At 39.7% G+C, this 12,983-nt stretch overlaps 1 protein-coding gene across 10 annotated transcripts in view; it reads left to right on the forward strand.

The window, feature by feature from the left end:
* STOX2 (storkhead box 2) overlaps window positions 1–12,983 on the forward strand; it is a 143,449-nt gene that overhangs the window by 109,975 nt on the left and 20,491 nt on the right. Inside the window, exon 1 of one of the 10 annotated variants that reach the window (XM_014264874.3) lies at window positions 6,527–6,835. The exons of 8 other annotated variants lie outside the window; for them this stretch is intronic. Coding sequence is in view for 1 of the 2 variants with exons in the window: in XM_026791446.2 (XP_026647247.1) it covers window positions 7,079–7,103 (25 nt within the window). In the remaining variant the exon portion in view is untranslated. Of the gene's footprint in view, window positions 1–6,526; window positions 6,836–6,903; window positions 7,104–12,983 lie in introns of those variants that run through there. One more of the 10 variants, XM_026791446.2, reaches the window with a different exon arrangement.

The raw sequence follows: 12,983 nt of genomic DNA on the forward strand, positions 1-12,983 counted from the left end.
GTGAAATTTGTTAAAGAAATTATCTTGATTCTCCTTTTGGTAGCCTTTTGGTTTATTTCAGTTGAAGGTGAGATCATCATCAGCTCCTGAGATCATCTCAGGAATCTAGCCTTGATATCCTAGTTTAGGTCTCTCTATACTGAATAAGAGGGCAAAGAGACAACTATTTTTGTGTGCTCTCATCTTTCAGAAAACTGGGTCATAGCGACATTCAGGGAGCACAAGAACTCTACGCTCTAGTGCTTTATAAATGCTTGGTGGAAGTCCAAAAGAAGAGTCTTGTCAAGCTCAGTTTAGTGTGGAGAGGAGAAAAAAGAAGGATGGCCCCTTCTGGGCCCTGTAAATGGTTAACGGTGCTTTGTGCAGCAGGGATCAATACCAAATGTTTGGGGTTTAATAGCTATACAAGAAATCTGAAGGATGGAATGGATAATGAAGTGGTAACCCTGTCTGTCAGATCGCAGTTGTTCAGGTTCACTAAGACTGCTGAGGAGGATTTCAGAGGGGACTAGCGACAGCTGAGTGAAACAGCTGAGCAATTCTGCAGAGTAGTGACATCAGCGCTGTAGGATAAAGCAGTGCAGTGGGCACTGACAAAATAGTGCTTAAATTGGTTAAGTTTTGTGCTTTTTTAGGAGCTTGGTCTCTGCGTGTTGCTGGAGTCGGTGAATGCATTAGATGAGTCAGGAGTGATAATTAAAAGTCTAAACTTATGGCTATAAATGAGGAGGTATGTAAGAAGTCATACAAGAGAGGTTGCTCTGTGCAATTGGTAATTTTATCCTTTTGGGTACTATGGTTTTATGGCTCATGTACAAGGCAATTTTCAGATTTCTGAGATTTCATTTAAAAACAATAGAGCAGCAGGTAGAGATGTATTACTGTTTAAAAAGTAGTAAAATATCTGTTGTAGGTTTTAGTTTACTGCTTCCTGTAATTAAGTGCTCAGTAAAATTCAAAAGTAAAAGATTTGTGAAATGGACAGGAGGAAATATTTCATCCAGTGAGTTATTTAATTGTGGGAACCCCTGGTTCCAGGTACTGTCATTTATTTGGGGAGGTAGGTTTGGTTGCTGCATTTGCTGATAGTTATACTCATTGGGATAAAGAGTCAAAATATGCCAGTCCCTGAGGATCTCAAAAGAACTGTTTCTGGAACAAGGGCATTTCCCTTTAAGGTGCAGTATACACTAGTGGTAATGTGCAGTGGGATTTCTAATGCTTCCTCTATAAAATGATTGATGAGCATGAGGCAGGCAGCAGATTTGGTGAGTTGCTGAAATGTTGTGCCATGGCATTTCCTTTGTTCCCATCCGCACAGCTGATCCCCACACAGGTGAGACCAAAGGACACAATTTGAAAGAATTTTGAACCACTGTGGGAAGCAGGGGTCATTGCATCTACCTCTTGCAGGTAGGGCATAGGGGCAGAATGTACTAATACAGCTTCTTCATGTATTGAGGTGTAAAATATTTCAATTTCACTTTAAAGTATATCTTCTTATAGGTACTCCAGCCATATTGAAAACTCTACTCTCGACCACAGGGAAAAAAATGACCCAGTAAACTCTCAACTGCTAAGTCTTTGGAGCATCTAACCTTTTCTTTTTAAAAGCACTTTGGCACTAATTTAATTGATTCCATGCCTGGCCTTTTCATCAGTTCTCTCCTTGCCAGGAAAAACTGGGCTGTTAAAGGCTGCTGCAGTACCATGGGACTTGTGTTCAGTGCTGCAGGTTCTTATTTTAACCTGATGTTATCTGCCAGTCATCACTATCGGTTTGAAAAGCTGTAACCACTGCAGTACTGTCTTTGGGCTGAAAATCTTTTAATGGTTACAGCAGTCAATATAAATGAGAGAGAGTGCGCTATGTCTTCGGGTTGTGTTGCTAATTATCACTTCACCTTTCAAGAATTTTTTCCGCTGACTAGATTCTTGCTGAATGTTTGCTGCAGCATCTCCAGCCACACTGCATGTGTTCTGGCTAAACTGAAGAGGATAGTGAAGAACATCTTGTTAAGACCTTCAACAACTGTGTTTTGTGCTTTCAGAAGTGTTTGGAAAGGAGCATTTTTATCTGTGTTTTTAAAATTTTTATAAGAAAATATCTAGGTTTATCTTTGTTGGGTTTTCTTTCTTTTGTTTCTCATTTGCTTACTCTCTCTTGCCAAACCTCCTCTAGTGTCAGATTTTTAAAATGCTTCTATCTTTCCTTGCATTTGCTGTTTGCTGCCAGAGAACGAGCAGGCTTTGTTTTTGAGGGAATGGGGTGTTGGTGTGGTTGATTACAATATAACATTAACATGAGTCAAATTAATGTGATTGTAGCAGATTTCTATGAAAAAGCCCCAAACCCTCCTCTTTTCTCATTTTGTGGTCCTAGCGACAAAATGTGTTACAGAATTCTTCTGTGTGATTTAAAATATCACATACTTTCCAGTGAGCTATAATTTAAAGAAGACTCATTTAGTAGTTGAATTCTGAAAAGACACAATTGTTTTTACCTGGTGGGCTTTTTGAGGGAAGGAGTTACGTTTGTTGCCTTGGTTCTCCCTTTAGACTTGATGTTTTCATTCAGATGCTGTTTCCTGGATGGTTGTATTAGCAAGTGTCACACTGGATAATGATTCTGTCCTGCATTAGGTAACACTTAAAGCATTGTTTGTTTTTGGTCCTAGGTTTTGAGATTGTTTTTTAGAATGTGGTAAGCAGAGATGCTTGAAAATGGATAACAGCTGAGAAAAACAGGATGGTCAAAGATCCTTAAATATATACACAGACTGAGCTGTTGAAGATCGTGGTCTTGGGAGTCAAACCTAGAAATATTTGCTTCAAACTCACTTGCAATCAGCATAAAAAGGTTAATTAGAACTGCTTGCTCAGTTGTAGGGTGGCAGTGAGCCCCCAATAAAATACAGCTGTGAAGGAAAAAAGCAGGGTTTAAAGTAGGGTATTTCTACTAAAAGTAAGGAAATTCCAATTTCCCATGCAGGTGGGAGGTTAGCTGGAACACTAGAATATGGTGCAGAATTCTGGTTGTTGCTTTTAAAGGAAAGTTACGTAAGTTAGAGTAAATGTATAGGAGTCGTCCAACAGGATTAAAGGGACAGGAAGGGCAGAGATAGAAAAGAACTCTAGAAGAGTGTGATTTTTAAAGGCCAGTGCACTGAGATCTGAAGGAGAGGAGGTGTGTTCTCTGCTAAGAAACTGGGGTGTAAGCAGCAGGAGTAAGAAAAAAAAAAAAGAGGAAGGATATTTAGCTCCTAGACAACTAGCACAGAAACAGATGGGTTTTACTTATTGAGATTTTAGTGAACTTAATACCCCAATCATGTTTCCTCTTGTGATTTCTTAAAGAACCAGGAGATTTGTTCAGGTAAGTCAAGCGGAACTTATTAGCATCCTGCAAGTAAGTTGTTGTTAGTGAAGCACTAATATGTCAAAATTTCTTGTATTAAGAGATTTCCTGAAGAAATGGAAGTGTAAGTTGGTATCTTTCTGATATTCCTCAATCTGGTATCTTCTGAGACCACAGAGTTCCTGGGCTGTGTTCTTGGTGTAGTGTCTGGGTGGTTCCTGCTTTGTGAAATTCATTCTTGTAGAGCTGATCATGATGACCAACACTGAAATTAGCTCAGTTGGAGGAACATGGTTCTAAAGACACCAAGGTTGCAGGTTTGTTCTGTTTATGAGCTGTTTACTGGTGTTGGACTTAATGATCCTTGTGTGTCCCTTCCAACTCAGAATATTCTATGATCCTGTGGTAGATGATTATGGTCTCTGCAGCTACAGTTGCTGACCACTGATAGCTGATTTTAGCCTCTGAAATTTGGGTAACTGATACAGGCAAGATGGACTTGCACTCTTGATAACCTTCTTGGCTTCTTTTGAGCATGTTCTTTTTTAAGCTTTTTTATTTTCTCTCATGTGTTACCGTGTGTGTGGGTCTGTGTGTGTGTATGCCCATTTTAGCATATTCCTTTCTTTCTCTTGAGTTTCCCTCTAGTGATCAGGAAGGGGCTGTGGCAAAGGAGGGGAATCCCAGGCCCCAACTTGGGAAGACTGAAGGATGTATGCAAGCTAATGTAGAGTTTGACAAAGGAGTGTGTGCAAACAAAGAAATTGGGATTTTTACATCATCTGCTTCCTCAGTGTGGGATGAAGATTGATGTTAAGCTGTACTGTATTTTGTACTGGTCTGTTTGGATGCGCATGCATGCATGGAGTTACGCAGAGAGAAGCAAGTGGTGTGTTTGTACTGTATGCTATCAATATGGCAGCTTTTGTTTTAGTACCAACCTCTGTCGTGCTACGGGGGGAGATGTGAATGGAGGAACAGAGCACCTGCCCTGGTTGGGGAGTGCATGTGGGATTTTGGCTAGGGCTTTCTCCTGTGAGGCCATGTCCTGTGACATCACTGATGGTGGCAGCACTGGTTTGTCCATCAAATTCAGCTCTTCTAAACATTCTCATTTATATTTCCCCCACTGCTGGTCTCTCACTTTTGCTCTCTGCTATACTTGAGGTATCAGGTATTTCTTGTTGTTGATACTGCTTAAAGGGCTGTGTAACAGTGCTGTAAACTGAGGAATTTGAGTAAAGGCATGCCTAGGTGCATGCACACAAGATGTCTGTGCATGCTTGGTGCATTCCAGGTATCCATAGGCATCACACATACAAGAGGAATTGTCTCACTGGAAGAGCTTGCAGTTATTAGTCTGTTCAGAATACTTGAGTTTGTCCTGAGCATATAGTATGGATTCAAGTGCTAGAGAAATTTGGTAGAGAGAAAAGCTGTTTAGGCTGCAGTATTACCTTCAGCTTTCTTCTGCCAGTGTTTTAACTTTGGTGTTAGTTGCAAGAGTACTGCAGCAAGAACTTGTGCATGTCTGTGAAAACAGTGCTGCATGCATGAGCCCATTTAGCTTTGGATGGCAGCTGTCTGGTGCAAAGGGGAAGAAGATTGGAACTGTTGTTTTTACTTTCAATAAGTGCTTGGTCTAATTCACTTGCTAAATTTTTTTTCCATGGGGTAGGTTTTGTTGCTGTAAAGTGGGTGTGTACTTGGTAGACAATCAGAGTTTCTGAAGGACAATCCTAGGAGACCCAAAACATTGTAAATGTCGAGTTGGATTCATTAGAGGTGTTGTGGCTGATGCTGCAGCTCCAGGGAAGGCAAAAATTCGGTAAAGCTGTAGGAAGATTTGCTGGAAGGAGGCTTTTCAGGGAACACAAAAATTGCTGACTGTGTGTATAGCAAGCCCCCATCTTTTAATGTTGAGATTGTGGCTACTGTGTAACTACCGGTGTGGTACACTTGTAAATCGATCTGTGTGGTTTTGCTGCTTAACAACCCCCACAGACCTGTGGCCAAAACTGATGTTTGTTCATACAACAAACTGTAGCTGTATAACCCAGCTATTTACTTGTCCTCTTGAAACACAGAGACCTGTTTAAGGCTTGGTTGGACTCTCTCACTGCCAGGGTTTTTGAAAGGCCAGGGTGGTAGTGACTTTTGTACTTCATTCAGTCCTAAGCACCTGGTGTGTTCATTTGGTGAAACACATAGGAGAACTGCCTGTCCAGCATAGCACAGGTGAGTCCTAAAGTGCTATGTTTCAAAGTTCTGTGGATTATGTGCCTTCTTTGCTTCAAACCATTTCAGAATGCATGGAATGTAGGAACCTTTAAAGAGGTGCTTTGTAGCAAAACTTCCTTTTTCCTTTTGCACCTCCATTTTGGCATATTGGTCTGATTTTGATGATTAGGTCATGACTAGAAATAGTTCTTTTATAGTAAAGTCAATTTTAAGCGTTTCCTTCTTTTAAAAGAATGTCTCAGAACAACTAAAAATGTTCCTCTGAAACAGCAGCATCTATCTCTCATCTCACACTATTCCTATTTCTTCTGTGCCTTCCTGATACTTCACCTTAGCATACCCTCACCAAGTAAAAGAAAACCCAGCACTGGGAGTGAGATCCTGACACAGTGACCTCGTTCTGAGCATTGCCTTCTTTGTCAGTGGTAGCAGAAGCTGAAGCAGCTCTGCTGGCCCTCGGCTCTTGGAACAGTTTGACATTTTCTGTCTGGCATGGTTTCAGGGCTCACTTTGTTTTAAGCCCAAATGGTGAATGGGATACTGAAAAAAAAGCTTACAAGAACTTGTCCACTGCTGCTAATTTTTTGATTAACAGTTCACAGCAGCACAACTTTGATCTAGTGTACAGCAGAGCTGCTTGTTACATTTAGATCTGCAGCATTCTTCAGGACTGACAAAAGAGAGTAAATCATTCTTTTTAATTAATAGACCTTAAACTGGTAAGTGTAATGAAAAATAGTGAATAGTTAAAGAAAATACTACTCTGTGTAAGTATCTGTATGCCCATGTATGTCTGTGCATTTATGTTTCTGTGTATAGGGGGAGTTGTGCATTACATCAAGAAGATATGTTAAGGGTGATTTTTTTTATCTTGACTAGAGGGTTAAAGCTTTAACTTGTCTGTGCTAATGCATGTAAATAGCTTTCTTGTCCACTTAATGAGAAGGCTGGCTTGTTATCCTGTACAATGCAGCTGGGCACTGTTCCAGAAGCATAGGCACTTCATTTCAAAGACAAAGAAGCCAGCGCAGACACAGGGAGAAACCTGGAACATTGCGCTGTGGATTTTTTCAGAGCGATGACTCATTTCAGTTCACAAAGGATTCTGGGCAGGGTAGTGAGAAGTCAGGTTGGCTGATCCATTCCTATGACTTCACTTTGCAGAGAGCCAGGGAGAAGAGGAGTGACACTGCAGAATCCTGAGGCACTGCAGTGGAGAGGTGCTTTGCAAAGACTGTGAGTGCCTTCGGAACAGGGGGTGGTATCAGAACGTGATTTCAGCCATTCCATGGAAACAGGGCAAGAGAGAGAGATGTTTTCAAAACACTCTGTGGGAGTTATATTTGTAGTCCCTTTTAGATTCTTCTCCACCTCCTCTGTAATTTCTTAACCATTTATTTCTCATGCTTATATGAGAATTGCATGAAATAGTGTTCCTTTCAGTGGACCTGCATAGATAACTGCATTTTTTTCTTCAGTATGCCCCTATTTCCTGCTTTGAGAGGTGGGTGTTCAGCATATTAATGCCTAAAAGCATGCTTTGTTTTCCTTCTTTCAGGTCCTGTGGCACTGACCTATGCTGCATTCAGCCAGCTTCCACAGTGATATAAAGCCCCAATATGCACATTGTTGTTACATCACTGCTTCTCTGGATACTGTACTGGAGCATGGAACCAGACCATAGGGGTTCAGGTAAGTCCCCCTTTTTTAACATATTGTGTGCCAGGAATACAGACATGGACATTTATTAAAAAATGCATTTGAAAAATATTGTTTGGGGAAACACATTCTAAAGCACACAATATATTAAAAAAACACAGTCCCCCCACACCTCCTTCCCAGGATAAGCAACGCTACAGAAATCTCCTCAACTGAATCCTCTGGGAAAGTTCCGTGCTCCAGCAGAAACTTTTTATGATCATGGTTGTAACACGTGCTGGGATATCACTTTGGATCAGGAGACAGCTGGCCACAGGACATGAACAAAGAAAAGAAAAATTAAATCACAGGAAATACACAGGATGAATGCATGTAAAATGAGTCTGCTGACTGTGGGTAATTTAGCACCTGCTTCTGAAAGTTGGTGCCACTTGGTGAAGCTGGAGATCATTATTTTAGCTGGGTCTGAATGATTAAAAAGATCAATTTACACAGTTGAAGTTCTAGTTCTAGTAAGGAACTAGAACTCTATTTAGGTTTGTTATATTGGGTATGGTAAGTTTGATGTGTTTTCCTCAGGCTGTGTAGATTTGGAGTGGTCACATCCTTGGAAGTGTTCATTACTGATTTTGATGGGTGTGCATTTCAGAGTTGCAGAGGGAACTTGCTGGTTAGTGAATGAATGTATTACTGCATTTGTTGAGCCTTTGTTTAAGCTGCTCTTAAACAGGAATAAATGGAAAAATCTTTAATGTATTTTTTTATTGTTGTTTTCCATCCTCTAATATGTGTATCTGTCCAGTGAACACAACCTGCAGCATTTTTCATAAAATACTCCAGGAAATGTAGCTTAAAAGGAGGATTTAGGCTATGTCTGGAAACAGAACAAGCAACATTTCTTCTAATTTTCTTTGTTTCTGATTTTGTCAGTGAAATGTGATCTTTTCTGTATTAGCATGCTAGTGCAGATTCAAGGTACTTCACAGTAGTCTGGTTAATACTGAAGAAATCTGCATATTCCTCCTTTTCCCTCCTTTTGTTCAGTCAAATGGGAATGTCTAACTTAAAATGGCAATTCCTTGTTGTGAATTCACATCAGAGTAGGTTTGCTGCATCTACTTACAAAGTAACCTTTAATTAGCATAATTCAGTCAAGCGGAGTTTGGGGCAAAATGGGGTAATTGTGCAACCCAGGCCAGACATGTAACTTCTTCAGCATCTGTCACTTCATTAAGTAAATCTGAAAGTGTACTTTTTCTAGAAGAGACGTTTTACTTTCAGTATTATTGGGGGAAAAAAAGATAATATTCTGGGCCCTCCTTTGCCCATTACAAGTAGTTTTGTTAGAAAATGACCTTTCTGTAGTTATTCTGAGGATGAAATCATAGACAAGTGTTGACAACAGGCTGTTGGCAAGAAAATTTTTGTAGGGGATTTCTATTGCAGTCACCACTATAATCATGAGATGCCATGAAGTTACTGTGCTCTAGCTTGGTGTTTTCTGATTAATAATGTAGTTCTGTAAGCAGCAAAAGAAGTGAAGTCAGATTTCCCTTGTCAAGTGTTTTTTGACTGGATTCTGTCCTGTGTAGTGGGAGGTTGCTATGCCTGAAGCTCTGTATAGATGTAATGTGTAGCATCTATACAAAGTATACATCTATGCAAGTGTAGCAAGCACTTGTTTTAGAATCCCCACTCTTGTCCAGTGAGGCTCAATCCCCTGACACATACAAACACGCAGATTGTGATTGTGCGAGCCTCATTTTCTGTGTAAACCAGGCTAAAAATTGTGTTTAAAGGTTGTCTCGGGCCATAAGAAACAAAAGATTAAAAAGGTGTTGAGTGTCTAAAGAAGGGCTTTGACTTCCTGTACTTTACCAGATGCAGTGTGTAAATCAGAGGGTCTCCTCCCTGTTTCAGAGAAATAGGGTGTATAAATTCAAATATAGTGTGATTTTGCACTGTGATTTCTTTAATTCATATACAATGGTTGTACTGAATTGGTTCCATTTGTAAGTCAAGAGGTGATTTTTCAAGTAATCTTTATATAAAGTTCATGAGACAAAGAGTTTGACTTCCAGGTCACTTCTTTCCAGCAGTAGAATCACTAATAATGTGATTGTACCATGCTGTACCATGTATCAGCATTTTCTCTCCAAATGGTGTTACCCAGACTTGCAGAGAACAGACACACTAGATACACTGGCACAGGAAAAGTTCTGGCTGGTATGGGTTCAGGATGTGGGTTCAGCTGTGTTAGACCATCAATTTCTCATCTGTATGTTAAGGACAGTTGTGGTTCCCAGTTTTTCAGAGTGTTTGAAAACCACTGAAGAAAAGTGCTGTGTAAGAGCTAAGTGTTTATTTTATGTGTTACATTATCCTTTGTTCTAAGTAATAAAAATAATTTTCCCCCCAGGTCAGCGAGACAAATCCCCAAGGCAGAAATAAGTACAGTTTCCGTTCACTGTTTCTTATGTGCTTAGACATTCTTTAAAATTAAATGTCACTTAATGCAACAATTCTAGAAAACTTTTTTTTAAATTATTTAGAGAAAGCTTTGGAATGACATTGTAGAAACAGAGCTGAAGCTATATATACATGTATATATCTCATATTTAAACAAAACATGCAGTCAGCTGGTGAAAACTGCTCTCAGAGCTCTAGTTTTCATATAATTGGGAACACAAACATATGAAAGTTGAGGCTAGTAATTTGATTTCAAAAGAAAGCTGCTTGAGACAAGCATCAGTCAGAGCTAACAGGAGCCATATGCTAGATGTGGTCTTCAAAAAAATTAGGAAAAGCATATTTGCCTTTTTTTTTTTTAGCAGATCTTTTCCTAAAGAAGTTGTAGTAAACCTTCTGTTCAACAGCCTAACAGTATTTATGTGTGTAATTGATGTTAATGTGTTATATTATCTCATCAATGCAAGATATTTGCTGTTACTGTGCATCAAAGAAGTTCGTTGACTTAACTATAACCACAGAGTGTGTGTGATTTCCCAGAGCCATGGGACAGTCAAGATAAAGTCTGGCAAATTAGAGCTTCCCTGAGTGAGTGGAGTTTGACTTTCTATCACTAGGTCTGTTCAAGATATGTGCTAGCCTTTTGAAACAAGAGCTAGTAACTATCTCCAGCTGACAGTTATGAACAAGAAGCTGTGGAGATCATTCTATCACAACAGAGCTGAAACAAGTTTCCTTGTCACAATGAAGAAGGTTGAGGAGCACTCAGTGGAAAGGAATAAGGCTTAACTCACGATAATCCCTTACAAACCAGAAAGGCCCTCACATAAACCAATATTTTTTAAACATCTTTATTTCATTTAAAGCCTTTTAAGTTAAAATTTAATGGGCAATTATAGTAATCTTTGTAGCTAATTAAATGGTTGTTAAGCTCCAAAATATTTGCAAGCAGGGTGTGCATTACCGTGGTATACTAACTATAACATGCTGTGCTAGAAATCGTGTTGACATTGAGGAACCACTACTGAATGTTTCATATTGAAGAGTTATGTGAACTATAGTTAGTATTTCAGTGAAATCCCTGGCTTGTTCCTGGTGACAAGTGCTGTACTGGCAGGGGGTCAGTGAGTGTTTTCTGCTCACTAACCTAGAAAGCAATTCCTTGCTGAAGGCCTACTTTAAAAGGGAGAATTGTGGGAAGTTACTAAAATCAGGTAAATTTTATTATTTCTTAGCTTGTACTTAGCCAGTTTTAAGTTAACAAGTCCCAACTGGAAGTGATCTCAGAGGTGGATTTCTGCAGGTTCTTGGCAGTCATGGCAGAGGGATGGGCTACTCCTGGACATGAGCAGAGCAACTGGTTTCTGAGTTCTTGTCCAAGCATCCCTCTGTGGGCAACTACAAGGCTGCAGAGCAAAGCTTCAGGTATAGAACTCCTTGAGTCCCTTTCCCACCTCAGGAGGCTGCTTATGGTATTATGGCCCCTTCTCTACATCCTAAGTATCATTGTGGTTAGCTGTGAATGGATCATTCCCATGCCAGGGAAAGGAAGAAGTCTTCCTCCTGCTGTCTTGTCCTGGCACCTGTGTAGGTGGCAGTGAGGGTGCATGGCTGGGAACAGGCACAGGGATACTCCTGCCAGGCTGCTTAGGTTTGAGAAATTGCCAGGTCTTTGATGATACAGATAGAACAATTAAGGAGTTGCTGCCCTTTGCCTGGATGCCCTTAAAGCTACTCTATCCCAGGCAAAACCAGGACACCAGAGAGCCCATTTCAGTGCCCTGTGAACTTGATAAGATTATCAGCTGTGGCCACTATATGCCAATCTGTCTGACATTGCACTGAACTTAATTTAGTAGTTCTCCCAAGGATACCCATGACATAATCTTTGGTTAAAGACAGTAGTTTCTTATATTATTTAGCTAAATCTACATAATTCTTACCTTAATTCTGATGCTTCTTAGACATGAAACTAATCATTAAAGAAACTGATCCTCTATACAAAGTGTATGATGACTGGTGATCAAAGTTGGTAAACTTATGTGTCTGGCTGATTACAAAGATTTGTCTATGAACGAGTTTAAACTGACAGCAGAGATAATTATTAGTAAATAGCAGTATAATAACTGTGATGTTCTTTATCCATACCAAAATGATGAGGGAACAAATGGTGTTGCTCCCATGTCATGTGGAAGCATATCTCTCATGTTTCCCTGTAAGCTGTGTGTCATCTTCTTTGCTGTTCTCTGTAATGCACGGGGCAGGAACTTTTAGGTGTATTTGAGTGAAAAAATATCCAGAGAATGTTATATTTTAAGGTCATAATTCTGTGGTCAGGTAAGAATGAGTCGGATCTTGGGCTTCACTGTGTTGAAGGGGGAGGAATGCTGCTGTGCTGGGAAGGGAGTGCAGCATTGGTCTGGTCAGGCCTGATTAAGCAAAAGCAATCAGGAGATAGCATAGCACAAATGTGTTGTTTTAAATCATTCTTGTGCCTTGGATAATGTGTATCACTGCTGTAGAGCAGATTGTAGAGCTTGTGATTGAAAAATGTTGCTCATAAGTCTCACTGAGACAGCTATGCAGTTTACTACTCTCACCAATTTTTTCCCACCGAAGTGCTGAGTATAATGCCAGAGTGAATGCATTTTGATAATCAATTTTGGAAGCTGCTGCTCTTGCTTAGTAGACATAATAGTAATATAGAATTAATGGGGCAAATTGGATCTTCTCAACTGAGAATGAAAATTTGAATTTTAATTAATTTCTGGTAATTTGATTCATGGTGTGATCACAAGGTGTTGCTCTGTGACAGCAGAAATAAGATGATTTTTGTGACATTTCAAAGCCATTTAGGTAGAACTTAATCCCTGGCTATTTACTGACCTGTGAGCAGAATAGGATTCATAATTAAGTGCCCTTTGTTCTGTCTGTTACTCTTTATTACTCCTTTTTCACTGGCAAGGAAAATATTTTAGCCTGTTGCTTTCCTCTCTTTGACATCACTGGGGAGCTGTCACCACTTCAGGAAGATTTACAGAGCAGAATCAAAGATTTATGTACTTGGATAAAACATGTTAAAATGGCCTTGTATATGTGTAGCCATGCCAGTATTATCAAATTGTAATTTCTCCCATAACTTTAAGATCTTTTAATGATTTTTTAAAACTGTAGGTTAATGAATAGTTTGTAAGGCAACATGAGAAAAGTTACAACAAACTCAATTTTCAGGCCATCCTGAAACCATAAAACTTCT

Source organism: Zonotrichia albicollis, chromosome 5, assembly GCF_047830755.1.
Source record: "Zonotrichia albicollis isolate bZonAlb1 chromosome 5, bZonAlb1.hap1, whole genome shotgun sequence".
NCBI lineage: Eukaryota > Metazoa > Chordata > Aves > Passeriformes > Passerellidae > Zonotrichia > Zonotrichia albicollis.